This window comes from Callorhinchus milii, unplaced genomic scaffold, assembly GCF_018977255.1.
Source record: "Callorhinchus milii isolate IMCB2004 unplaced genomic scaffold, IMCB_Cmil_1.0 Scaffold17, whole genome shotgun sequence".
Classification (NCBI taxonomy): Eukaryota; Metazoa; Chordata; class Chondrichthyes; order Chimaeriformes; family Callorhinchidae; genus Callorhinchus; species Callorhinchus milii.
This window is the reverse complement of record NW_024704758.1, coordinates 679,600-706,670: the sequence shown is the minus strand read 5'-3', so window position 1 is coordinate 706,670 and position 27,071 is coordinate 679,600. Positions and strand designations below refer to the sequence as shown.

At 51.5% G+C, this 27,071-nt stretch overlaps 2 protein-coding genes across 2 annotated transcripts in view; both read right to left on the bottom strand.

Moving 5' to 3' along the window:
• Nucleotides 1–538: 538 nt before the first annotated feature.
• On the bottom strand, nucleotides 539–16,280 carry LOC103190635 (mucin-2-like). Its single transcript, XM_042341551.1, has 8 exons — nucleotides 15,725–16,280; nucleotides 12,608–12,773; nucleotides 11,815–11,954; nucleotides 11,107–11,238; nucleotides 8,326–9,309; nucleotides 3,898–5,328; nucleotides 3,673–3,751; nucleotides 539–1,107 (listed from the first exon to the last, which is right to left on the bottom strand). Exons 1-8 carry the CDS (start codon nucleotides 15,789–15,791, stop codon nucleotides 846–848), a joined length of 3,261 nt encoding a protein of 1,086 aa, XP_042197485.1. The 5' UTR covers nucleotides 15,792–16,280; the 3' UTR covers nucleotides 539–845.
• Nucleotides 16,281–26,175: 9,895 nt separating this feature from the next.
• Nucleotides 26,176–27,071, bottom strand: part of pdhx (pyruvate dehydrogenase complex component X) — a gene marked incomplete at its 5' end in the record, with an annotated part of 37,176 nt that continues 36,280 nt past the window's right edge. Inside the window, 1 exon segment of the mRNA XM_042341425.1 lies at nucleotides 26,176–26,998. Within this exon segment, the coding sequence (XP_042197359.1) occupies nucleotides 26,734–26,998 (265 nt within the window).

Sequence of the window (27,071 nt, the reverse complement as noted above, 5' to 3'; positions counted from 1 at the left end):
GGAGGACGTCCCAGTGAATGTGACTCATGCAGATACACACACACAGAGACCACCCAGTGGTCCACCCACCCCTCCCTCCCTCTCCCAGGCTCTCCCATTGCTCACACACCCCGACAATCCAGTTCTGCTCAATTTATCTCCACAATAATGAAGTGTGTATTTACCGAGCGCCCCAGGCCCAGCCCCTAACCCATAGGAACAGAAGTAGGACATTCAGCCCTTCAAGCCTGTTCCGCCAGTCCATAAGATTGTGTCTGATTTGTACCTCAATTCCAATGACCCATATCCCTGGATACCCCTGACCTAAAAAATATCTGTCCACGGAAGTCTGCGCCCCTCCCCCTGACGCACCGCACCTCCCCCTGACCCAGCCCCTCCCCCTGAGCCAGCCACACCGCTTGACCCAGCTCCACCCCTTTTGAGTTAGCACCTCCCCCTTTGAGCCAACCCCTCCCCTTTTGAGCCAGCCCCTCCCCTTTTGAGCCAGCCCCTGACCCAGAGATGGCTCCTGGCGCTGAAAGCAGCCTTCGGTGAGTGGGGGTTTTGCTCCCAGGATTGATGGATGACAGGTGGCCACTAGGGGTGGGCAGGTGCCGGCTGGACCTTGAGCTTCATCCAGTGTTGCACTCACTGTGGGCAGCGTCAGGTCCTCACGCCACACCCTGTCCTAATGTCTTTTAAATATTCAAATAACCCCCCAAATTGCTGGCAGAGGAAATGACCTTGGAGATTGTCTAAAGGTTGGAGGTCAACAAGGACAGGCTTTCTCTGCGGGCGGGGCTGTGACTGTGGTGTGAAAGCCGTGTAGACGGCTAGGAGGAGCCCCACCCCGCCCTGTCCGGGCCCTATACGGTGGACCTCATGTTGCCGTTGGCTGCATCTGGCACGTCGTTGCCATTCATTAACATCGAGCCCTCCTCGGACTCAGGCAGGATGTCCACCTGGTCTTCGTTCATCAACTGAAACCATTCTTCCGATTTCTTTAAGTTGTCCGGCCCCTGCTCTGACCCCCGCTCCGGCCCCCCTTCTCCTTCTGGGGCCTCGCAGGCTCCCCGGCTCCCCCCGGAGCCCGAGATCACCAGCTTCTTCTTCTTCCCAAACCAAAGTCTGTGAGGAGAAACTGTGGTTAGCACCAGGCACGGGAAAATCACTGAGCAACCAGGGAGTGTCTAACTAGCAAATAGGCAAAGTACTAACTAACAAATGGTTAACATACTAATTTGCGATTGGTTGAAGTATTTCCCAGATCCCCACTCGGCCTATCCCCTTACTCCTCCGAATCCTTCCCCTCCTTCGAGCACCTCTCTCCAACCTTTCCCTCAAAATTCTCCTTATTTATAGTCCCCCCAAACCCTCCCCCACCTTCCTCCGCGACATCTTCCCTCTACCCCTACTCCAAATGCCTCCTCATCCTAGGTGACTTCAACCTCCACTTCATCCCCTCTTGTTCTAACTCTGCTGACGTGTCTTCCGTCCTTTCCTCCCACAACCTCACCCTACATATCAACTCTTCCACCCACGTCCATGGTCACCCCCTTGATCTGGTGATCACCTGGGGCCTCACCGTCTTGGACATTACCATTACTGACAAAGTAATTTTGGATCACTATTTCATCTCCCTTAACTCCTCCATCCCCATCCCCCCCACCCAAACTATCACTATCCCCTACCGCCTTGGAAAATAAATATCCTCCCACACACTCCCCCCTGCCAGGAGTTATCCAAACTCCTGCCCTCTGGCCCTCCTCTCACAACAACCTACCATCCTTGCTCTGTCTTCTCAACAACTTCCTCCTCCATCCTTGACTCCCTTGCAGCCCTCACCTCCTGAACTGCCTCCTACACCCGTAAATCCCGCTAGAAAATCAACCACCTTTGAAACCTCAAGGCACAAGTGCGTGCCGCCAAACACACCTGGACCAAATCAAACCTAATGATCCATCGGCAGACCTGGCTAGACTACACCAAGGGCTACCTCTCCGCCGTCGCCTCTGCCAAATCTTGATAATTTTGGAGGCGAAGGATAACCCCAGGCTCCTCTTCCCTACCATTAACCGCCTCCTCCATCCACCTTCTTGCACCTCGCCCATCCTCTCCTCTAATTTCAACTGCGAGGAGATGTTGGACTTCCTCGAGTCCAAAATTGAGGGGATTCACTTGGCTACCTCTGCCACTATCCCCTCCCCACGTCCCTCTCACACCCTGGTTCCTACCCATCCCTGCCTACCCAGCTTCGGCACCATCTCCCGCTCTTTCCTCACCTCCATCATCTCAAAAATAATGCCCACCACCTGCTCCCCCATCCCCACACCCCTCCTTATCTCCCAGCTCCACCTCCTGGCCTCTCTTTTCACCAACATCATCAATCTCTTCTTATCCACTGGCACTGTTCCCACTCCTCTAAAATCAGCTATCATCACCCCCAGCCTCAAAAAACCTTACTTGGACCCATGACTATTCTCCAGCTATCGCCCCATCTCCAACCTCCCTATCCTCTCCCTGGAGAGTAGTTGTCGCATCCCTGATTTGCTCTTTCATCTCCCTCCACAAACCCCTCCAATTGGATTTCCATGCTGTCCATAGCAATAACAGCATTACCCTTCATGGACGCACTCTACACCTCACTGAGCCAATATGGAACCTTAGCATCCTGTTTGACCCCCAACTGTCCTTCAAACCACACATCCGCTCCATGACCTGCTCTGCCTTTCCCCACCTCTGCAACATTGCCCTATCACCCCCATTCTCGCCAACTCCACTTCACTCAGAGGATCAGTTCAAATCCTGGTCCTCACCTTCAAAGTCCTTCATGGCCTTGCTCCTCCCTACCTCTGTGACCTCCTAACCACCTACCAACCTATTCGCTACTTCCACTCAACGGGCTCCAGCCTGCTTCATGTCCCCCACTTTGCCCGTCTCACCATTGACGGGTGGTCCTTCTGCCTCTCTGCCCCCACCCTCTGGAAGTCCATCACACAGTCCCTCCACCTCGACCCTCCCTTGCCTCCTTCAAAATCCATCTCAAGACCCTCCTCTTTGACTGCGCCTTCAGTCACCCTCCTACCCCTATCCTCCCCGCCCTCCAGCCCTCTGGATCCCAACCACCAGCTTGGTCTGTAGATCCCTGACTGTCCAGCGCCTTGGGATGTCCTCCTAACGTGAAAAGGCACTGTGTAAATGTAATTTGTCGTTGTACAGTTGACTAGGGAATGGGTAAAATATTAACTAACAAGCTAGGAACGCACTAACTTGCAAAAATGGATAAAGTACTAACTAGTGAATGGATTAATTACCAATTTAGGGAATCGGTTATTACTATCAGGGGGTGGATAAAGCACTAACTCGTGGAGTGTAGGATTTGGGGTTGATGACATCCCTTCTGACTGAGAATTAATCCTGAAAACTGGAACTTGGGGTTTATCTGGTTTCTTAATCGCCCACAAAACACACAGTCACTACACTTTACAGTGTAGTCTGTGAAGCGCTTTGAGACATGTCGAAGACATAATGCAAGCATTATTATTATTAATTCAGTCTAGTGAGCCCAGCCTCCCCTCCCCTCTCCCGCCCTCCCCCCTGGGAATGCACTCGGTGGGAGCCTGACCGCCGCCAGGTTGACGTTACTGAGCCGGGAGTGGGTGGGGGAGTGGAGGGGGAGGCATAGCCACGTACCCTTTGGTGTACAAGAACACGAGGCAGCCAGTCACCGTGATGAGAACGCACACAGCTATTGTTACGATGATCCTCAGGTCTGCAAGAGAGAGTTACAGTGACAACAGCGCCCCCTGGAACTGTGAGCAGGAACAGCCACACAGTCCATAATAGCAATAGCCACACAGTGATCAGCCAACACCATTTATTTTGCCCAACAGAATGAAGAGGAGATATAAGACGTACCCAGGTGCCCATCGCCAGACTTCCTCCCGGGTGCTGTGGATGTGGCTGGTCTCTGGGTCACGGCCTGTGGGAGCTGGTTCAGGTCATCCATGGCCAGGACTGCCCGTGTCCTTGTGGCTGACGTATTCACGGGGGTTGTGAGTGTAACTGGCGTGGTGTTGGGGGCTGTGCGGTTGCGTGTGCGTGTGTCTGGCGTGTGACCTCGGGCTGTCCTTGTCTGTGTATCTGCAGTGGTCACGCGGGTTGTGCGTGCATCTGCGGTGGTGATGGAGGCTCCGCGTGTGCGTGTATCTGGCGTGGTGCTGGGGGCTGTCTGTGCGTGTGCGCGTGTGTCTGGCGTGTGACCTCGGACTGTGCGTGTGTGTGTATCTGTAGTGGTCATGGGGGCTGTGCGAGTATCTGCCGTGGTAATGGGGGCTCTGCGTGTGAGTGTATCTGGTATGTTCAAGGAGGCTGTGCGTGTGTGTGTATCTGCTGTGGTCATGGGGGCTGTGCGCATGTGTGTATCTGGTGTGGTCACGGGGGCTGTGCGTGCATCTGGCATGGTCACAGGGGCTGTGTGTGTGCGTGTATCTGGTATGGTCACAGAGGCTGTGTGTGTGCGTGTGTCTGGTATGTTCAAGGGGGCTGTGCGTGTGTGTGTATCTGGTGTGGTCACGGGGGCTGTGCGTGCATCTGGCATGGCCACAGGGGCTGTGTGTGTGCGTGTATCTGGTATGGTCACGGAGGCTGTGTGTGTGCGTGTGTCTTGTATGTTCAAGGGGGCTGTGCGCATGTGTGTATCTGGTGTGGTCATGGGGGCTGTGCGTGCATCTGGCATGGTCACGGAGGCTGTGTGTGTGCGTGTGTCTGGTGTGTTCAAGGGGGCTGTGCGTGCATCTGGCATGGCCACAGGGGCTGTGTGTGTGCGTGTATCTGGTATAGTCACGGAGGCTGTGTTTGTGCGTGTGTCTGGTATGTTCAAGGGGGCTGTGTGCGTGTGTGTATCTGGCATGGCCATGGGTGCTGTGCTTGTAGCTGGCGTGGTCACGAGGCCTGTGCGTGGATTTGGTACAATTGAGGATGTGCGTGTATCTGGTATGGTTGCGGAGGCTGTCCGTGTATCTGGTGTGATCACGGGGGCTATGCGTGTATCTGGCATGGTCATGGCGGCTGTGCGTATATTTGGCGTGGTCATGGAGGATGTACGTGTATCTGACGTCGTCGCAAGGGCTGTGTGTGTATCTGACATCATGGAGAATGTGCCTGTATCTTGTGTAGTCACGGGGGCTGTGCGTGTATCTGGCGGAGTCACGGGGGCTGTGCGTGTATCTGGCGTGGTCATGGAGGACGTGCGTGTATCTGGCATGGTCACAGGGGCTGTGCGTGTATCTGGCGTGGTCATGGAGGATGTGCGTGTATCTGGCATGGTCACAGGGGCTGTGCGTGTATCTGGTAAATTCAAAGCATAAATGTAATGTTAATTTGCTTTGAATTCCATTTATTTTGGAAAATATTTACCTCCCATTACCCCCAGTGCTCTGCCATTAAACACTGGAGGAGACTGACAATGTGAATGTGATCTCCCTATACCTCGTCACTCCGGGAATATTCCCAGTTTCTCTGTACCTGATTCCCGCTAGCCACAAGGTTGCCCTTCGCTGCCCGGCTTAAAATAAGAATAATCCTTGCATTTGACACAGTGCCTTATCACATCTTCGAGTCGTCTCAAAGCGCTTCACAGAATATACTGTAAAGTGTATTTTGTGGACGAAAACCTGCAGCCAATTGTGCACAACAGCGTCCCACAAACAGGTGTGGATTAAGTGACCAAATTATTATTCTTATTACTATTATTTTGATGGGATTATTACCCCTGCCAATCGACTGACAACCGGATTCCTACTTACTGCTAAGTAAACAGAGACGTGTGGAGTAAGGAAACTTGCCTTGCCTGGGGGCTGGAGTCCGGGGGAGAGAATAAAACAACCAAACAGTTTGGGGACAGAAAACCCACACAACAACAACAACAAAATTACATTTGTATAGCGCTTTCACGTCGGGAGGAGGTCCCAAGGAGCTGGACCCGAGCTGGGGGTCGGGATTGGGGAGGGCGGAGGTCAAGGGGAAGCAGCGTGATCGAAAGCACGGTCGAAGAGGAAGGTCTTGAGATGGGTCTTGAAGGAGGCAAGGGAGGGGGTGAGGCAGAGGGACTACGGGATGGAGTTCCAGAGGGTGAGGGCAGAGTGGCAGAAGGCCTGCTCACTAATGGTGGGGCTGGTGAGGCGGGGGACATAAAGCAGCTGGAGCCCGTTCAGTGGAAGGAGCGAGCAAGATAGTAGCAGGTTAGGAGGTCGCAGAGTTAGGAGGGAGCAAGACCATGGAGAGCTTTGAAGGTGTGGACCAGGATCTTGAACTCTATACTCTGTGTGATGGGAAGCCAGTGGAGTCAGGCGGAGCTGGGCGATGTTTGGGAGGTGAGGGAAGGCAGAGCGGGTCATGGTATGGATGTGGGGCAGAAAGGATAGTCGAGGGTCAAACAAGGTGCTAAGGTTCCGGACAGGTTTAGTGAGATGGAATGTGCATCCTTGGATGGTGATGTTGTCAGAGCCTCGGTCTTTTTGACGTTCAGCTATAGAAAGTTAGCTCTCATCCAGGACTTGATGTCTGACAGACATTCTGTCAGGACAGCACTGGGTCTGGAGTCGAGGGTGGAGGCGGAGAGGTAGAGTTGGGTGTCATCCGCATATATGTGGAAGTTGACCCCGTGTCTGCGGATGATGTCACCAAGAGGGAGCATATGGATATTGAAGAGCCCTGAGGAACGCTGCACAAGATGGTACAGGGGCGAGAGGAGAAACCATTTGTGGAGACGGTGTGAGAGGTACGATCTGAACCAGTCAAGGACAGAACCATGAAGGTTGAAGTGAGGGGAGAGGTGGAGGATGAGGATAGAGTGGTCACCGGTGTTGAAGGCAGCAGAGAGGTCAAGGAGGATGAGGAGGCAGAGGGAGCCCTGGTCACAGATGTACAGAATATTATTTGTCACTTTGACCAGAGCTGTTTCTGTGCTGTGGGTTTGATTCCCGCAGACCGAAAAGTTCCCTTACTCCACACGCCTCTGTCTACCTAGCAATAAGTAGGAGCCCACTTGTTAGGCGAGATGTGGATCACGTTTCTTGGGCTAATCCCTTAAAATAAATTGGTCACTCAATCCACGACTGTTTGTGGGACACTGCTGTGCGCACTTGGCTGCCACGTTTTGCCCACAGAATATACAGTTCAATTCACTTTATATTCGGTAAAGCGCTTTAAGGCGTCTCAAAGGCGTGATAAGGCGCAACATCAAATGCAACGATTATTATTATCAACTGGTGGAACACAGCTTGTTGATACTGAGTTTAGCCACTAGATGGAGGCAGCGAGAAGCAGATGGGCGGAGGGGGTGGGTTAGAAACAGTCCAAAAAGTGTCCGAATCTTGGGGGTTGATTTCTCAGCCAGCGGCAGCGCTCGAGTGCTCGCTGGCTGTTAGAGAGAGGCTGCTTGCACAGTATCATACAGAGCAGGGAGGTACGCTGGGGCTCTCCAGGCTTATAATAATAATAATATTGTTGGCACCAGCCTCCTGCTTGTCCCTCGCACCCTCTGCTCCACCATTGGAGTCACGCATTCAGCCACTACGCCCCGAAACTCTGGATCACTCTCACTCAATCGATCCACCTTGCCCCCTTTCTCCCCTTCATCACGTCCCGCCCGAAAACCTTCCTTTTCGACGGTCAGCTCCCCCCATCCCGGGTTCGGAGTCAGACTCCACCACTGGTAAGCGTTCTGAGACGCTACCCTGCCTGGAGGGCGCTGTATAAGTGCAAGCTGTTGTTGTAATAATAATTGTTGCATTTGACATCACGTTGTTGAGATGTCTCAAAATGCTTCACAGGATATACTGTAAATTGGAGGGGCTGCGTATTTTGTGGGCGAATCTCAGCAGCCTATTGACTGGGAGACCCTTTTTATAAGGGATCATTACGCCCAGAAAGCGATTTGCCAATCGACTAAAAAAACGGTTCCTAATTACTGCCAGGTCAACAGAGGGTTGTGGAGTAAGGAAACTTGCCCAAGGTTTTGCCCTGTCCGGGATTCGTACTTAGGTCCTCTCACTTGCGAAGTGAGTGCTCGAGCCACTAAGCTGGCTCACTCACCGTCACTGTCTCTGACGCTGACACGACCTCGGTCAGTAACCCTCTGAGCAGATGCTAACACATTAATCGCTACTGAGTGAAGTTAATTGCCAGCGTTGCGAGCCAGAGCTCAAAGACACAGTGTAAAGAGCTCAGGTACATTGGAGCAGAGGCTCTCATTCTGTGCTGTACGATTCACTGACACCATTATAATTATTATAATCATTATTCATTCTACGCTGTGTGATCGTTACCGATGCTGACACTCACCATTCCAACCCTTGACCCACACTGGTCGATTGCTGGCATCGGCTGTGGCCTCCGTCACCGCGGTCCCGGTGGCCATTGGCTCCCGGCGGCCGGCGCTGGTATCGATCTGAGGTGGCACTGAGCCCGAGCGTGAGGTACTCAGCGGCCTCACTGTGTTGGTGGGGGTCCCAGTGAGGGTAGGGGCCCCAGTGATGGTGGTGGCCCCGGTGAGGATCTCAGTGAGGGTGGAGGCCTCGGTGAGGGTGGGGGCCTCAGTGAGGGTGGGGGCCCAGGTGAGGGTGGGGGCCCCGGTGAGGTTGGAGGCCACGGTGAGGGTGGGGGTCCCGGTTAGGGTGGAGGCCCTGGTGAGGGTGGGGGCCCCGGTGAAGTTGGAGGCCTTGGTGAGGGTAGGGGCCCCAGTTAGGGTGGGGGCCCCGGTAAGGATCTCAGTGAGGGTGGAGGCCTCGGTGAGGGTGGAGATCCCGATGAGGGAAGGAGCCCCGGTGAGGGTAGGGGTCCCGGAGAGGGTGTGGGCCTCGGTGAGGTTGGGGGCCCCAGTGATGGTGGGGACCCCGGGTAGGGTGGGGGCCTCAGTAAGGGTGGAGGCCCTGGTGAGAGTGGAGGCCTTGGTAAGGGTGGGGGCCCCGGTGAGGGAGGGGGCCTCGGTGAGGGTGGGGGCCCCGGTGTGGCTGGGGGTCCGGGTGATGGTGGGAGAGGAACTGAAAGCCTTGGTGTACAGACTCCACTGATGCCCCACACTCTGCCGAGTCCACTCGTGTCTAGGATGACTCTCTGTTCCCAAACCAGTCCGGCCGCCCATTGTGGTTTGCCAGCCGCCAGCTGTTCCTCCACCATCAGTGCTGGCATCCAGAAAGGGCCCCAGTGTGGCCTTGGGGCTGGGTGTGGCTCCCGGGCTGAGCGTGGCCCCATGGGAGGGTGTGGCCTCCTGTCTAGGCGTGGCCTCGGGGCTGGGCTGTTTTGTGCTTAGCAATCTCAGGACATCTTCTGTTGTCAACCCACTTCCCTGCCCTGACCCACTGCCCTGCCCTGACCCACTGCCCTGCCCTGACCCACTGCCCTGCCCTGATCTACTCTCCACTGTGACCCAGGTTGTGGGGGCTGACATCTCACTGTGGCCTCTCACTGTGTGAGCGGGGAGCGAGGCCATATGGTTGGTCACCCAACTCTCTGTACCTAAAAATAATAAGGAGAAGAGTTACGTGGACATCATCATCATAATAATAATAATACTTGCATTCGATATAGAGCCTTATCACATCATTGAGAAGTCACAAAGCACTTATCGTAAAGTGTAGTGACTGTGAATTTGTTGGTGAAACGTAGCAGCCAGTTGCACACAGCTGTGTCCCACAAACAATTGTGGATTGAATGACCACTTTTTTTTTGGAGGGATTATTGCCCCCGAAAAAGCGATCCGCCAACCCACTAACAACCCGTTATTGTTAGTAAACAGAAGCGTGTGGAGTGAGGACACTTGCCTAAGGCTTTGTCTCGCCCGGAGTCCTCTTACTTGTGAGGCGAGCACTCTAACCACTACGCTGCAGGACTCCACAATAAGGAGAATCACTACATGGACATGTCCAGTACTGTAGTGAGCCACCGATACCTATCCAAACCACCCTGTTGGTTAATCGCACTCCATCTTTCTTCCCCACATCCCTCTGGTGTTATTGCTGCCCAGCACTTTGTCCAATTCTCTTATGAACAATTCTATTGATTCAGATTCAATAAATGGATCTCAATTACACCAGAATAACCACAGCTCAACATTATCTTAAAATCAGAACCTGACCATTCAGGAATGAAATCAGGAGGTAGTTTATCACCAAAAGAGAAGTAGAAATCTGGAACTCTCTCCCTCCCCCAAAAAGGCTGTGGTACTGAATTAATTCCGATTTTCCAGACTGAGGTGGATAGATGTTTGTTATGTCAGGGTATCAAGGGATACAATATAAAATTACGTTTGTATAGCACCTTTCACGTTGGGAGGACGTCCCAAGGCACTGGACAGTCAGGGATTTGGACACAGGGCAAGGACGGGTAATTGAAGTTGATGTACAGATTAGCCATGATCTGATAGAATGGCGGAACAGGCTCAAGGGCCTGAATGGCCTACTCCTATTCCTTCTGTGTTCCTATGATTGACATCTTATTGACTGGCAATTGTCATTGCCAGTCTCTCACTTTCAGGCAGTAGTGCAGAGCTCTGCTTGCTCTCCGAGCAGGTCCATTGAGAGTGGACAATGATGTTACTGAAGCTCAGTATTAACAGTAACATTAGCTGTGTTAGTGCAATGTTTTTCTCAGTGAAGGTTTGACTCTTTCAAAGCCTTCCACAGCGTTGCTCTTCCCTGCCTCTGTGACCTGCTAACTCCATATCTGCAGCTTACTCCGATCCTGCCTGCTTCATGACCCCCACACAGCCGGCCACACCAACAGCGATCGGGCCTTCAGCCTCTCTGCCCCCACCCTCTGGAGCCTTCTTCCTGGAATACCTCTGCCTCTGCTCCCCCCACTCCCTCCCTTTTTGACTCCTTCAAGGCCCGTCTCAAGACCTTCCTCTTCGACCGTGTCTTCTGTCTCCTACCCCCACCCTCCCTGCCCTCCAACCATCCTGATCCCGATCCCCAGCTCCAAATCCCTGACTGTCCAGCATCTTGGAATGCCCTCCCAACGTAAAAGGCGCTGTGCAAATGTAACTTGTCCTTATTATCTCAAGCTTGGCACTGAGTCAGGGAGTGCCCACAGAGGGCTGAGTGATGGAGAAAGAATTCCAGTTACCTGTGGTGGGAGGCAGACTGACACCTCCGACATGCACGGAGGTCTGGGGGGCTTCACTTGTGCTGGACGGGCGTGTGGGCTTCCTTGCATTATCCGGTGGGGATGAGGTGGGCTGATTCCCAGAATCACAAACTTGTAAAAATAACAAAACATGGTCAGCCAACAAACGATGATATCAGCCAAGCCAGAGCGAGGGGCTAAGTAACAACGACAATCTTTGCATTTCATGTAGCGTCTCATCACACCAGAGAGATGTCTCAAAGCGCTTCACAGGACACACTGTAAAGTGGATTGAAAGTGGATTTCATGGGCGAAAAGGCAGTAGTGGGGAGGTACCTCCTTGGGGGAGGTAAGTGGGGTCTCCTCAGGGCTGGATTGGCTCCAAGGTGACATGTTTGTCAATGGGATGTTGGAATCGAGCCAGCCTTCTGTGGCAGTGTCTCTAGTCCGATTCCCAAGCCAGAGAGGTCTGCAGTATTCCAGGGCACTCACTGCAGATGACAGCACAGCCCAGCCTGGCTCAACGGCAGGACCTGGAATGGCAGACCAGTCACTGGGGGCAGGGCATCCTCACCCTCAGCTCCTGTTAATCCTTCAGCCAAAGCCCTAACGAATCGGGTGGTCCTAGCTGGACAAGCAGCGGGAAAGCTGGCCAGACAATGGTAAGCTATGCGGTGTTAGCTGGTTAAACTCCATTGACCGTGATACCTGTGTAATTGAAGCAAAGAGCGTCAAACTTCTGAGAGGAATCGCGGGCCGAGGTGTAGACGCCGGTTAAATTGTTTGCACAATTGGCGTGAGGCGTCACTCGGGAAATGGCAACCAAACCGTCCTGAATCCAACCATACCTGGCAATGAAACAAGGGAAGCATGTGTGTGAGTGTGTGTGAGCGTGTAAAAACAATAATAATCCTTGCACCTTATCACGTCTTCGAGACGTCTCAAAACGCTTCACAAAATACATTGTAAAGTGTAGTAACCGTATTTTGTGGACAAAACATGGCAGCCAATTGCACACAGCAGTGTCCCACAAACAGTCGTGGATTTATTGTCCAAATTATTATTATTTTTTTTTGAGGGATTATTACCCCCAGAAAGCAATCCGCCAATCAACTAACAATTTTAAGAGTGTAAGCGTGAGTGTATGTGTGCGTGAGAGTGGGTGAGCATCTCTGTATGTGGATGATGTCTCTGTATGAGTGTTATCTCTCTGTGAGCGCTGTGTCTCCCTCTGTGCATCTCTGGCTCTCTGTGTGAGTGCTGTCGATGTGTCCCTCTCTGGCTGTGTGAGGGTCTGTGTGTGTGTGTGTGTTTCTGGTTCTCTGTGTTGAGCGTCTGTGTTGCTCGACTCCACTGACTTCCCATCACACAGAGGATGTCTGTGTGAGTGTGTGTGAGAGTGTCTGTGTCTGTGTGAGTGAGTGTTTCTGTCCGTGTGAGTGTCTGTGTGCGCTGTGTGTGTGTTTGTCTGAGTGTGTGTGTGAGTGTCTGTGCTGTGTACCTGCAGGTCTGGAAGCCGGCTCGCTGAGCGGCCTGCACCTGCCCCAGGTTGGCCAGCGAGCTCCCCAGTGAGTCACACAGAGTGACCGCCTCCGCCAGGCTCAACTGATATCGTGCTCCCCTGTCCTGGTGTGAGACCCCACCATGCTGACACCTGCTCGGCACTTCTGGAGACAGAGACAACAACATTGAATTTATATAGCGTCGGGAGGACGTCCCAAGGCGCTGGACAGTCAGGGATTTGGACTTGAGCTGGGGGTTGGGATCAGGAGAGGTGGAGGGCAGGGAGGGTAAAGGTAGGAGGGTGACCGAAGGCGCAGTCAGCAAAGAAAGCCTTGTAACGGGCCTTGAAGTGGGCAAGGGAAGGGAGCGAGGTGGAGGGATTCCAGGACGGCGTTTCTGAGGGTGAGGGCAGAGAGGCTGAAGGCCTGACCATTATGGTGGGCCAGGCAGGCTGGGGAAATGGAGCAGGTCGGAGTCCTTCGAGTGGAAGCACGGACATGTCGGTGAAGTGTTAATAAGTCACAGAGATAGGGAGGAGCAAGGCCGTGAAGGGCGTTGAAGGCAAGGACGAGGATTTTGAACTCTGGGGGATGGGGAGTCAGTGGAGCTGGGCGAGGGTGGGGGGTGATGGGGCTGCTGAGTTCTGCATGATCTGTAGCTTGTGGAGAAAGAGTTAAGAAGGCCAACAAGCAGGGAGTTAGTGTCCTTGGCCAGGTTGATGTTGGAGTAGAAGGACCATTTAGCTGAGGCGAGGGCTGAGTGGTAGGTCTTGGAAATGGTAGATTTTAGAGATACAAAACACCTGCACAGCATCAGCAGTGAGCGAACAAAACACATCCGAGCATAGTAAAGCTCTCTCTATACTGTTCGTCCAGACTCCCGGGTCAGGGATAGAGACAGAGTGAATCTCCCTCTACACTGTCCGTCCACACTCCCAGGTCAGGGTTAGAAACACAGTCCAACAACAACAAAATTATATGTGTATAGAGCCTTTCACATCGAGAGATCGTCCCAAGGTCCTGGACAGTCGGTTTTTCAGACTGAAGCTGGGGGTCGGGATTGCGGAGGGTGGAGGGTAGGGGGAAGGAGGTTTACTGAAGATACAGTTGAAGAGGAGGGTCTTGAAATAGGTCTTGAAGGAGGCAAGAGAGCGGCAGGGCAGAAGGACTGCGGGATGAAGTTTCAGAGGGTGGGGGCAGAGTGGCTGAAGGTCCGTCCACCAACGGTGAAACGGGCGACGTGGGGGGACGTAAAGCAGGCCAGAGCCTGCTGAGCAGAGGGAGTGGGCAGGTTGGTAGGAAGTTAGGAGGTTGCAAAGATAGGGTTTGCTAGGCTTTGAAGGTAAGGACCAGAATTTGGGATGTGGGGTAGAAAGCACAGTTGAGGGTCAAACAAGATGCCAAGGTTCCAGACTGGCTCAGTGAGGTGGAGTGTGCAACCATGGATGGTGATGTTGTCAGTGCCTGAGGTGTGGAGGCGCTGACGGGAGCCAATCATGAGGGCCTCCTGGAGTCGAGGGTGGAGGCAGAGATACAGTTGGGTGTCATCTGCATACATGTGGAAGTTGACCCCATATCTGGAGATGATGCTACCAAGAAGGATCATATAGGTGTTGAAGAGGAGGGGACCAAGAAAGAGCCCTGAGGAACGCCACACAAGACGGTGAGGGGACGAGAGGAGAAACTGTTTGTGGAGATGAAATGGAGATGGCGTGAGAAGTAGAGTCTGACCCAGTCAAGGACAGAATCATGAAGGTTAGGTGAGAAGAGAGGCGGAGGAGGAGGATAGAATGGTTGACGGTATCAAAGGCAGCAGAGAGGTCAAGGAGGATGAGAAGGCAGAGGGAGCCCTGGTCGCAGATGGACAGAATGAAATTTGTCACTTTGACCAGGGCTGTTTCTGTGCTGTGGGCGGCACGGAAAACCCTATTGGAGGGGTTTGTGAAGGGAATGGTGGGAGAGGAAGGAGCGAAGCTGGGAAGCAGTAAAGCTCCCTCTATACTGTGCGTCCACACTCCCAGGTCAGGGTTAGAGACACAGTAAAGCTCCCTCTACACTGTCCATCCACACTCCCAGGTCAGGGTTGGAGCTGAGGGGAAGGGGGCTCAGGGTTAGGTTGTTAATAACGAATCGCACTCGGAGCTTGGAGAAGTGAAGTGAATGTGTAAAGAGCGCTTCCTCTCTCGTCTGTGGGTAGCGCTGGACGGTTGTCAGGGGCAGAGTGTCGGCCTCCCACCCTCGGAGTCAAGCCTTCACTTCTGTCAAGACGTCTCATTGTGAGGTTATGGTGTGTGGACCCCCACCCCACCCCATTGCACCCAGCGGACCATCAGCCTCTCACTTCTGGGGGCGTGGGGGTGAAAAGGGATGTGGGGAAGGAGGTTTGGCAGAGTAGGGGTTTGTTGGCTCCACTGGATGTCCACATGCTTTAACCTCACGATGAGACGTAATAATAACAATAGTAATAATAATAATCTTCGCATTTGATATAGTGCCTTATCATGTCTTCAGGACGTCTCAAAGCGCACAATGTACTGTAGAGTGCAGTGACTATGTATTTTGTGGCGAAACGTGGGCGCCATCTCAAGAGAGCTGAAGGACTCTCCAGCTGTCGCTCACTCACTGTCTCTCTCCTGTTGCACTCTCTCACTTTCTCTCTCTCTCTCCTTTTCACCCAGGAGAAGCACAGTCTGAAGTCCATCTGACCCCCTCTGGGTCTGCTGACTGCTGATGGATTTGGTATCTCAACCTGAGCACCTCGGTCGGAGTCCGGGTCTCCCACTCAATACACATCACTTCTCATCTGAGATCTGAGACAGGACGGGAGAGACAGCACCAGCCACACAGCCAACTAACAGCACCTGCACATCCCAGCTTCAAGTTATACACTGTATAAACGCTCCACAATGTGACAGTCTGATACTGTGTGTATAACAGGCTGACTGTGTGTGTGACAGGCTGATTGTATGTGTAACAAGTTGACTGTGTGTGTGACAGGCTGATTCTGTGTGTAACAGGTTGATGCTGTGTGTGTAACAGGCTGAAACTGAGTGTGAAACAGGCTAACTCTCTGTGTGTGTTAGTCTGACACAGATATTTGTTGAATGAAGTCTTACCTGTTGAGCCGGAGGAAGCTCCCAACATCGACAGCCCCAAAGTCACCAGCACCAAACCTTGAGCCATATCCCCGCTGGCTGCCTCTCTGTCTGCGTGTCTGTGTGTCTGCCGTTAACTCCAGCCACCCGGTAAGCTGGCTCTCTGAGCCCGTGTGTGTTTAGCTATGAGCACAGCCCGTTGGCCGTGTAGGATTTTTTTTGAAAGGAAAGACTTTCTGGTGTGTCTCTTAGTGATTTCTTTTTAAGTGTTTTTTATTCTGATTGAATGTGTGGGGAGGGGAGGGCAGTGGGAGTGACGCAGGATTCTCGACTGTTACTCACACCCTCTCTCTCTCTCTCTCTTTCTCTCTCTCAATGACTTCAATACAACAGAAGCCAAAAGCCTTCACACTGAGTTCAACCTCTATGCCACTGACTAACTTCCAGACAGCACAGGAGTGAGTGAGCGAGCGTGCAATACAGCTATGCTCACACCTTACTAAACCTTACCCGACCCCAGAATAACAGCACATTTCACATCAGAAGACGCAGTTTATAAATGATTGAAAGAAGCAGAAACTTCCTCACACTCCACGGAACTCCAACACTTTCACTATAGGGAACCAAAACTGACCTCAAAATGAGAAGTCTACATCCCTAGATCAGGGTTAGAGACACAGCAAAACACCCTTTACACTGTCCGTTCACACTCCCAGGTCAGCAACAGCACAGGTTAGAGACAGAGTAAATAGGACTGTAGAAAGCACTTTAAACTAATAAAGAAGGTATGGGTTTGGCTGGAAATAACAGCAGGAAATAACTAAAGATAAGAAAAAAAACAGGAGAAGAGGTCAAGAGTGGTAAAGATAACATAAATACTCCGGGGAGAACAAAAGTTATAGGAAGTAATCACAAATGTAACAAGTCAAAAAGTGTGAGAAAAACATGGTCAGGACATATGGGCAACTGAGGACAGATACCCCACGTTGTGCATGGCAGTGTCCCACAAACATTCGTGGATTGAGAGACCATATTATTTTAAAAATGTAAATATACCAGGGCTCAAATTAAACCTGGTCTGTAATCCCTTGAGTTCAGGAGGTTGTGATCTGACTGAGGTGTTTAAAATGATAAAGGGTTCGATAGGGTCTCTACAGAGAAACTGTTTCCTCTGGTGGGGAATCCAGCACAAGGGGCATCATCTTAACATTAGCGCCCGGCCATTCAGGAGAAATCAGGAGGCAGTTCATCACCCAAAGCCGAGTGTAAATCTGGAACTCTCTCCCTCCCCCAAAAGGCTGTGGATGTTGGATCCATTCACATCTTCAAGACTGAGGTGGAGGGATATTTGTGAGGTCAAGTTATCAGGGGATACGGGGCAAAGGCGGGTAATTGGAGTTGAGGTACATGATCTGATAGCATGGAACATCCCCTCACACGCAGCCCCCTGAGGGGAAAATCCCCCCAAACACAACTCCCCGAAGGGAAGCATTCCCCCATCGCGCAACCCCCCGAGGAGGAACATTCCCCCACACACACAGCACACCGAGGGGGACCATTGCCCCACACAGCCCCCTGAAAGGGAGCATTGCCCCACATACATAGCTCCCTGAGGGGGAACATCCCCCCACACACACAGCCCCCCGAGGAGGTACACCCCCCAACACAGGCTCTTCCTAATCCCTCAGCTTGAGAGGATCTCAGCAATTAGTCACTGCACAGTTTACTGAGCTCAGGCCTGGGATGCCCTGCACGGTCTCTGCCAGCTACCAGCCCGAGACACTGCCACGCATGGAGTCTGCTATATAAACACAAGTCGTTGTTGTTGCTTTGGAAAGGGCAGGTCAAGAGACATCAGCGGTGGGCGGGCGGACTGGGATGGAGTCACAGTTAGTCCCCTCCTTCTCAACATCTACACGCTCCCTCTTGGTGACATAAAGTCTATTCACTTTACAGTATATTCTGTAAAACACTTTGAGACACCTGGAAGATGTGAAAAGCGCTATCTCAAAATGCAAGGATTATTATATTATTACCATCCGCAGACATGGGGTCAACTTCCATGTGTATGTGGATGTCACCCAACTCTTATCTCCCCGCCTCCACCCTCGACTCCAGAACCCACTGCTGTCCTGACAGAATGTCTGTCAGACATCAAGTCCTGGAGAGAGCAAACTTCCTGCAGTTGAACATCCACAAGACCGAGGTCCTCCTGATTGGCTCCTGTCAGTGACTCCATACCTTTCCTGGATGCACTCTACACCTCACGGAATATACTGTAGAGTGAATTGACTATATGTTTGTGGGCGAAACGAAGCAGCCAATTGCACACAGCAGCGTCCCACAAACAGCCGTGGATTGAAGTGACCAATTTTAATATTTTTTCTTGAGGGATTATTATCAGGTGGGTTGAGTAAGGAAACTTGCACAAGGTTTCGCCCTGCAAGGAATGGCACCTAGGTCTCTCGCTTGCGAGGCGAGTGCTCTAACCAATCAGCAATGTTTGTTGTTGAAGAAACTTGTGTTGAACAGCTAATCTCGATTTGAACATCTTTCTAATGATAAACTAAGCAGAGAGGTGTTAAAACTTGTTTTCACACCTCACCCCACCCAACTCAGCCCGAGTGATGAGACCAGGGGTAACTGTGCTTATATAAGCGCCATCATGGCAAGACAACATAGCACGTACTATCTCCAACAACAACAAAATTACAGTTGTATAGCGCCAATCTCGTTGGGAGGACGTCCCAAGTTTCTGGACAGACAGATTTTCAAACCCAAGATGGGGGTTGGGGTTGGAGACGGTGAAGGGCAGGTGGGGAAGCAGGGAGATCGAAAGCACAGATGAAGAGGAGGGTCTTGAGATGGGTCTTGAAGGAGGCAAGGGATTGGGCGAGGCGGAGGAACTGTGGGATGGAGTTTCAGATGATAGGGCAGAGTGACAGAAGGTCCACCCACCAATAGTGGGGCGAGTGAGGTGGGGAATGTGAAGCAGGCCAGAGCCTGCTGAACTAAGGAAGCGAGCAGGATGGTAGAGGGTTAGGAGGTCGCAGAAGTAGGGGGGAGCAAGGCCATGGAGGGTTTTGAAAGTGAGGACTAGGATTTCAACAGTATCTTCTGAGTGAAGGGAAGCCAGTGGAGTCGCGCAAGGTTGAGGGTGATAGGATCACGGAGCCTGGTGGATACAGTCTGCAGAGTTCTGGATGATCTGCTGCCTGTGGAGGGGAGAGTTGGGGAGGCCGACAAGCAGGGAGTTTCTATAGTCAAGCCTCGATGTAATGAAAATGTGTATGAGGGTCTTGAGGGCCTGCGGTGTGAGACAGTGACGGAGCCAGGCAATTTTGCGAAGGTGGGGAAGGCAGAACGGGTCATGGCGCAGATCTGGGGTAGGAAGGATAGTTAAGGGTCAAACAAGACACCAAGGTTCTAGTGAGGTGGAGTGTGTATCCTTGGATGGTGATGCTGTCAGCGCCTGAGGTGAGGAGGCACTGACGGGAGCCAAACAGGAGGACCTCGGTCTTGTTGAGTTCAACTGAAGGAAGTTTGCTCTCATCCAGGACTTGATGTCTGACAGACATTCTGTCAGGACAGCAGTGGTCCTGGAGTCGAGGGTGGAGGTGGAGAGGTAGAGTTGGGTGTCATCTGCATACATGTGGAATTTGACCCCATGTCTGTGGATGATGTCACCAAGAGGGCGCGTATAGATGATATAGATGTTGAAGAGGAGGGGAACAAGGACAGAACCCTGAGGAACGCTGCACGAGATGCTGCAGGGGCTCGAGGAGAAGCCGTTTGTGGACATGGTGGTGTGAGAGGTACAAGCTGAACCAGTCAAGGACAGAACCAAAAACAGAGAGCTGGGAAAACTCAGCAGGTCAGGCAGCATCTATGGAGAAAAGAATGTGAGTCAACATTTCGGATCCATGACCTTTCGTCTGAACGCCTTCTGAGTTCTGACGAAGGGTCATGAACCCGAAACATTGACTCACTTTCCTTTCTCCATAGATGCTGCCTGACCTGATGAGTTTTTCCAGCTCTCTCTGTTTTTGTTTCAGATTTCCAGCATCTGCAGCATTTTGTGTTTAGGACAGAACCATGAAGGTTGAGGTGGGAGGAGAGGCGGTGGAGGAGGATAGAGTGGTTGACAGTGCTGAAGGAAGCAGAGAGGTTAAGGAGGACGAGTAGGCAGAGGGAGCCCTGGTCGCAGATGGACAGAATGTCATTTGTCACTTTGACCGGACGGAGCTGTTTCTGTGCTGTGGGCGGCACGGAAACCCGATTGGAGGGGTTCGAGAAGGTAGTGACGGGAGAGGAAGGAGTGAAGCTGAGAAGCAACAACTCATTCCAAGACCTTGGAGAGGAAGGGGAGAGGTTGGAGGTGGGGCAGTAGTTAGGGAGTAGAGATGGGTCCAGGGAAGGTTTTTTAAGGATAGGAGTTATTACAGTGGTTTTTAATGGGGTGGGAACAGCACCAGTGGACAGGGAGAGGTTTATGATGACTGTGAGTAGAGGGGTGAGGAGGTGGAGACGTGAGGTAAGGAGAGGGGTGGGGGTGAGGTTGAGGAAACAGATGGTCGAAATAGTATTCCAGGGCACTGCTGATGACGGCTGAACCCCGGACTAGTCCACTGACTGTTTAACTGTTTAGAAAGAAACCAGGAAGTGAGTGTGTGCAGGGAGTGAGTGTGTGCAGGGAGTGTGTGCAGGGAGTGAGTGTGTACAGGGAGCGAGTGTGTGCAGTGAGTCGGTGTGTGAAGCGAGCGAGTGTGTACAGGGAGTGAGTGTGTGCAGGGAGTGAGTGTGTACAGGAAGTGAGTGTGTACAGGGAGCAAGTGTGTACAGGGAGCGAGTGTGTGCAGGGAGTGAGTGTGTCAGGGAGTGAATGTGTGCAGGGAGCGAGAGTGTACAGGGAGTGAGTGTGTGCAGGGAGTGAGTGTGTACAGGAAGTGAGTGTGTACAGGGAGCGAGTGTGCAGGGAGCGAGTGTGTCAGGGAGCGAGTGTGTCAGGGAGTGAGTGTGTCAGGGAGTGAGTGTGCAGGGAGTGAGTGTGTGTCAGGGAGTGAGTGTGTCAGGGAGTGAATGTGTGCAGGGAGCGAGAGTGTACAGGGAGTGAGTGTGTCAGGGAGTGTGTGTCAGGGAGTGAATGTGTACAGGGAACGAGTGTGCAGGGAGTGAGTGTGTGTCAGGGAGTGAGTGTGTTAGGGAGTGAGTGTGTGCAGGGAGTGAGTGTGTGTCAGGGAGTGAGTGTGTTAGGGAGTGAGTGTGTGCAGAGAGCAAAGTAACAGTTGGGGAGAGAGGGGAAAGAGAATAAAGAACAGTGAGGCTCGATAAGAACAATTAAATCACCCACACAATCTCGCTGTGTGTAACACACCGTGTGTCAAAACAGTCACACTGGGGTGTCTGTGCCACACTCACTGGGGTGTCTATGTCACACACTCACACACTGTTTCCGAGGCCGAGCGAGAGCCTGAGATCTGCTGTAACCTGAATTTCAGAATCTGTCGGCTCGGTTCCCCGGGTCAGGCTCCCGCTGTGAGGGTCAGGACGCTGTGTCAGTGGTGTGAGTGACAGGGAGAAGCACAACTACCATTAAGAATAATAACACTCGCATTTGATATAGCGCCTTATCATGTCTTTGAGTCTCAAAAGCCCTTCACAGAATATTCTGTAAAGGGAATGAGGTGAATGCTCTAATTACTAAGCTACAGGACTCCACCAAAACTGTGTGGCAGCACACAGCAAAGCCACCTGATTCACACACACACACACACACACAGCAGCTAATCAAAGGTTAATTAGCTTAGTATTTACATAAAATGACACAGAACAGCAGGGAAACAGACCATGAGGGAACTAGTCCAAGCCATGTCTACACTCCACCCAGCCCCCATCCCTCCCTCTCTCCTCTATTCTCCTCTCCTTCATGTGCCCACACGTTTTCTCTTTTAACACTTTGATGTTTTTTATTTGAACCACCGCTTCTGACAGCTTCTGGCGGGAAGCAGTTCCTCCCAAACTCCCCTATTAGATCTGTCATTTCCTGTCTTCAATCTGCACCCTCTTGTGTTGGTCTCAACAAGTGAAAACAGTGCATCAATATCAACTTTGCATGTGATATAGATCCTTATATTGCATATTTATATTGTAAATATATTTATATTGTATAGTGTAGGCAAAGCGTGGCAGACAATTGCACACCGCAATGTCCAACAAACAGTCGTGGATTCACTGACCATTTTTTTTGGTTGTTGGAGGGATTATTATCCTGGGAAAGCGATCCGCCAAACCACTAACAACCAGGTTCCTACTCACTGCTGGTTAAACAGTCGTGTGTGTGTGTGGAGAGTAAGCAAACTTGCCTAAGGTTTCGCCCTAAACCTGGGAATCAAGTCCCGGTCCTTTCCTGGTGAGACGAGCGGGCGAAACACTTCTTTCAAGTCCTGGGTGTGTGTGTGGGGTGGGGGGGAGGGGGTGTGTGGAGTGACTCAATGTATCTTGTCTCTAGTGGGAGATGGTGACATGGTGTATTATCACTCATCATTGCCGACATCCTGGCTTGGATTGGAGCCAGGCAGATGGTGTGAAAGTCACTCATTTCTGATTAGCACTGAAGCCTCTCAGTGAGCGCACAACACTGTGCCTCCAACCTGCGGGATCTGAGAGAGAGAGAAAGAAAGTGGATATCATTGGCGGGTTTGACTGGAGCTCTCTTGGCTTTGTGCCCATGTGACTGGCAGTGGTGAATAGTGTTTGTTTAATGAGGAAATACTGGAAGTGGTGTTTATTTTTATGGCCCTTCTGTGTAATATTTACAGCAGCAATGTCACAAAGTCAGATCTGTGCTTCATCACAAGACTTTGTTAGCAGAGGTGCAGGAAACTAGGGGATCAATAGCTTCTAGTCAATAAACAAGGGGCTGTTCACGCTTCCTCTCTCTCATATCAATGAACAAGAGTTGGATTCACGGTAACTTGCAAAGGGAACGAACGTCTCTGTTGCCTAGCACAATTATTGCTGTGCCCCCCTGCGCCCTGCTCGCTCTGCCCAGTGAGCTGGTGGCCTTGGCACAGCCTTCTTACGACAACAACAACAACGCTTCTCAGGCAGGGTAGCGTCATGCAGAGCGCTTGGCGGTATTGGAGCACGCTGGGTGGGGGGTGGGGGAAGGAGACCATAAACACCGACGAAGAGGACGGTCATCAGGCACGATCTGAAGATGGGGAAGGAAGGGGCAAAGCGGAGGGATAGAGGGAAATTGTTCCAGAGTTTCGGGGCGGGGGGGGCAGGGTGGAAGTAGCCTGAAGACTCTGAGGTGGGGGGGTACAAATCATGGTCACAATGTTATAATAATAATCCTCGCATTTGATATAGTGACTTGTCACATCAGAGACTTCTCCAATGGTCGTGGGACACTGTCTCCCAACGTGGGGCTTGAACCCACAACCTACTGACTCAGAGGTGAGAGTGTTTGGGTGGGTGGGCGAGTGAGGGAGTACATGGTATGTCCCAGCACTGACCCTGAGGGGCCGGGGTGGGGGGGTGGGAGCTGACAAACTGATTGCTTGGAAATTCCTCTCTGATCAATTGAAAAATAAACAGTTTTTTTTTGCCATTTTACCCCCACGGTTTATGAGTTTATGAGTTTCAGTGAACAACACAATGGCACCAGAGAAGAGTCCACTTTCACAGCTTCAGAATTTTCTCAGCAAGATCACCGACTCAACCTCAGGCAGTTACACACAAAATTTTGTCATCAAAATATACAGTATACGGTCACACTTTACAGTATATTCTGTGAAGCGCTTTGAGACGTCTCAATAATAATAATCCTTGCATTTGATATAGCGCTTTTCATGTCTTCTCGACGTCTAAAGCATGTGATAGCGCGTTGTATCAAGTGCAAGGATCATTATTATTATCCAGACCAGAGCGCGTGTTGCACTGGGTGTGGGTCAAAGTTTGTCAAAGTTTAGAGTAATGGATTTTTGAGAGTTTGGATTGACAAATAAAGAAGTTTACTAACACAAGTGAGTGTTCCCAGCAACTTCTGTTTTTTTGTTTCCTCATCTATTGTTTTGAGTCTTTCGAAGGCAGAAAAAACATTACTCTGGAAAAGCGATCTACCAATCGACTAATTACTAGTTTCTGCTGGTTAATAGAGGCGTGTCGAGTTTTGAAACTTGCCCAAGGTTTCTCCTCGCTAATGAATCAAACCTGGGTCCTCTCGCTTGCGAGATAAGCGTGCTAACCACATTACAGGAATCCACTATGTGGTGAGAGTTCAGCTTCAATTATTCTCTGCCTGGCTATCGAGGCAGATCAGATCAGATCAGATCTCTGGGTTGTGTTTCATTGCTTTATGTTTTCAAGTTGCTCACAATAAAACCTGTTGCTGTCAGCACCAACTTGTTTCTACCCTCATTTTTGTTCAGTAAGTACTGAGCGCAGCCTCAAGGAGATAGACAGTTGCCTTGCAGTGACTCTGCCCGGGCGAGGGCCCTGGAGCCAGCACAGTGCGGAGGTTCCTGAGAACAAAGAACAATACCCGCTATTGATGCTGCGATCACACTGACACCTGCATTGATCAACTGCAGAAAGTGCTGAGCGATTCCCAGCCAGCCCTGGCAGCCAGTCCCACACAGAGCGTCACAGCACAGAGCAGGACCTCAGCTGCCACTCGCGACAAGGAAGGGGTTAATCTCCACCACTTCCAATGCTGAACAAACCAGAGTGTGCGCAGGCAGAGTGGCTTGTCTACAAAAACAGTCACTAACTCGACAGCTATTATTGCGGACTAGTTTGAGTCGTGACAAACTTTATAAAAAGTTTTTTTTGCCGGTGAATTGAGTTGCTGGAAGGGACGTGTTCCCGAGCTGCGGACAGGAAGGCGCTGGCAATGCTCTCACGCAGTTCATGCTGAGCTGAGCTGCCCACCAGGAAACTCGCTTCCATCTCAACAATCTATCTCTGGGATTCCCATGTGGAGGTGGGATGCATGGAATTCTGAGTTTGGTTTGGAGACTCTTCAGCACTTTGGTGATGGGTTTCCATGTGTCAGACACCCGGCTGGGCAAAGTTCAGTGAGTGAGTCCAGGTGTCACCAGGCTCTGATGAAGGTGCTGATCTTAAGAATACTTGAGAAGTTTTATTTACACTCCCTGTGTAAAATCCTGCAGATTTTACTGAACTTCACAGAACCTTTGCCCTGAGGTTAAGCTCCTCCAGGGCAGAACAACATGAATGTCAGAACACGTTTCAAAGCACTTGGCGGGGGAAATGGGGAAGGAGCAGGAGCAGTGACCGACAACACTGGTTGTGTTGCAGAGAGGGTGTGTGTGTGGGGGTGGGGGGTGGGGTTGTATGTGGAGATCCTGGGAGAGATATCTGACAGCAAAGACAAAATGGCTGAACATCAGAATGTGTTTACACGGCTCAGAAATAGGGAGGGGATGAATCAGGAGCCAGGATCCGGGAGACACGTTGGCTGCACATAATTACAGTGTGTATAACATTACAATAGCAGAGAGTTGGAGTGAGTGACTTTCACACAATCTCAACGAACGGGGCAAACAGAACCCCTTTTCGCTGGGGCCCTGGTGTGATAGGTTTGTCACAGAGACTCCAGTAGACCCATAAGTGATGCCTGGACACCAAGCTGGTCGCGCTCATTTCCAGCCAGGAAATCAGCTGCAAATCACATTCTGATAACTGGCTAAACTCCCTGTAAACTCAAACTGAATGACTACAAAAACCACAGCTAAATTATTCACCGGCTAAAAGGGGAGTTTGGATGGAATTTAAGGTGGCAATCTTGATCGAAGATGTGTATGAACAAGTTATACATGCACGTACACTCCTTTGAATGTTTAGCAGCATTCCACTCAGTTCCGACTGAGCTTTACCGAGCCATTTCAACCCATCCGCTCCCTCCTCTCATCGGGCTCTGGGCCTGCTCCAAATCTCCTACCCGACCCACCAGCAATGGTCGGGCCTTCAGCCTCTCTGCCCCCATTCTCTGGAACTCTATTCCACAGTCCCTTTGCCTCACTGCCTCCCTTGCCTCTTTCGAGGCACGTCTCAAGATCCTCCTCTTCGACCGGGTCTTCGGTCACTCTCGTACCCCCACCCTCCCTGCCCTCCACCCCTCCTGATCCCAACCACCAGCTCGGGTCCAAATCCCAGACCGTCCAGTCGCCTTGGGACGTCCTCCCGATGTGAAGGCACTGTGTAAATTTGTTGTTGTTGTTGTCTCAAGTGAGATACTCCAGAACCTGTGGAACACAATCTGTGCTGAGGGGCTTCCCCGCAGCGGAGAGGGAAAAACCCTCGGAAATGGTTGGTTGAACGTTGAAAGGTGGCAGCCAATTTAATAAGGTTTTGCCCTGCCCGGGGATTGAACCCAGGTCCTCTCACTTGGAGGCGAGTGCTCTAACTTCTGCGCTGCAGGATTTCAAAAAGGTAGACGAGACTATAATAATAAGCTGTGTATAATTCCAAAAACACATTGCAAGTGTCACAGGTATTATACAGCAGACCACACTGTACAGAGAATTCAATTTGCTCACTGATGGTGGGACTCACACTCAGACTGGAAGAAATTGACTGTGAGGCCGTGTTACAATTGCCTCAAATACACGGGAAGTGTTCTCCCCTGAGTGAGAAATGTTACCCAGAGAGGCAGAGAAAAGTCTGGTGCTCTGCCTGTCTGACCCTTTTTACCACACGTGATGTGCAGACCGACACTGGTGAGTGAGTCTGACATTCCCTGGCCATCCCTTCCTGCCTGAGCAGACACATGCAGACAAGCTGTTCTTGTGGAGGCTATGATAAAGATGGCGGGCGACCCAAGGAAATAAATAAATAAACAACAGAAAGGTTATTAGGCCTGGAGGTGAGGTACAGTGGTGGTAGTGTGGTGCGTGTGTATTGTTACCCCCCACAACAATAAAACAGTACGGCCATCTCTGAGTCCTTCCCACGTGTCTCACAAAGCCCTGGTGACGGAGGCTTGGCCAGGCCAGGCCTCTTTAGAACAACGCCAAGCGTCTGGGGTTCTCCATGTTCATCTTGAAGTTCTCCAAGAACTGAGCTGCGAGTAGATCGTCCACCAGGCGGCTGTCACTGGTGAGAGTGACCGTCATCATGTTCCTGCGGCACATACCGGCCTCGCCAGCTTCGTCTTCACAGAACATCAGTTCCCAGCGAGACTGTCCGATAGCCAGGATACAGGCCTGAGGGGGGTTAATGATCGCACTGAAGCTCTGGATTCCAAACATTCCCAAGTTGGAGATACTAGAAAAGCAAACGGAAAGAAGAGGAGCTCAATCATAACGGGCTGTCGGGAGCTATTGGAATTTTCGCAATT

Bases quoted from the DNA above. Each gene is read 5' to 3' on its own strand.
- LOC103190635 (XM_042341551.1), bottom strand. From the start codon at position 15,791: ATGGCTCAAGGTTTGGTGCTGGTGACTTTGGGGCTGTCGATGTTGGGA. The intron at 9,310-11,106 runs GTAACTGGAATT...GGTTGACAACAG, and splicing joins CAGTCTGCCTCCCACCACAG to AAGATGTCCTGAGATTGCTA. The intron at 3,752-3,897 runs GTACGTCTTATA...TCTCTCTTGCAG, and splicing joins GTCTGGCGATGGGCACCTGG to ACCTGAGGATCATCGTAACA.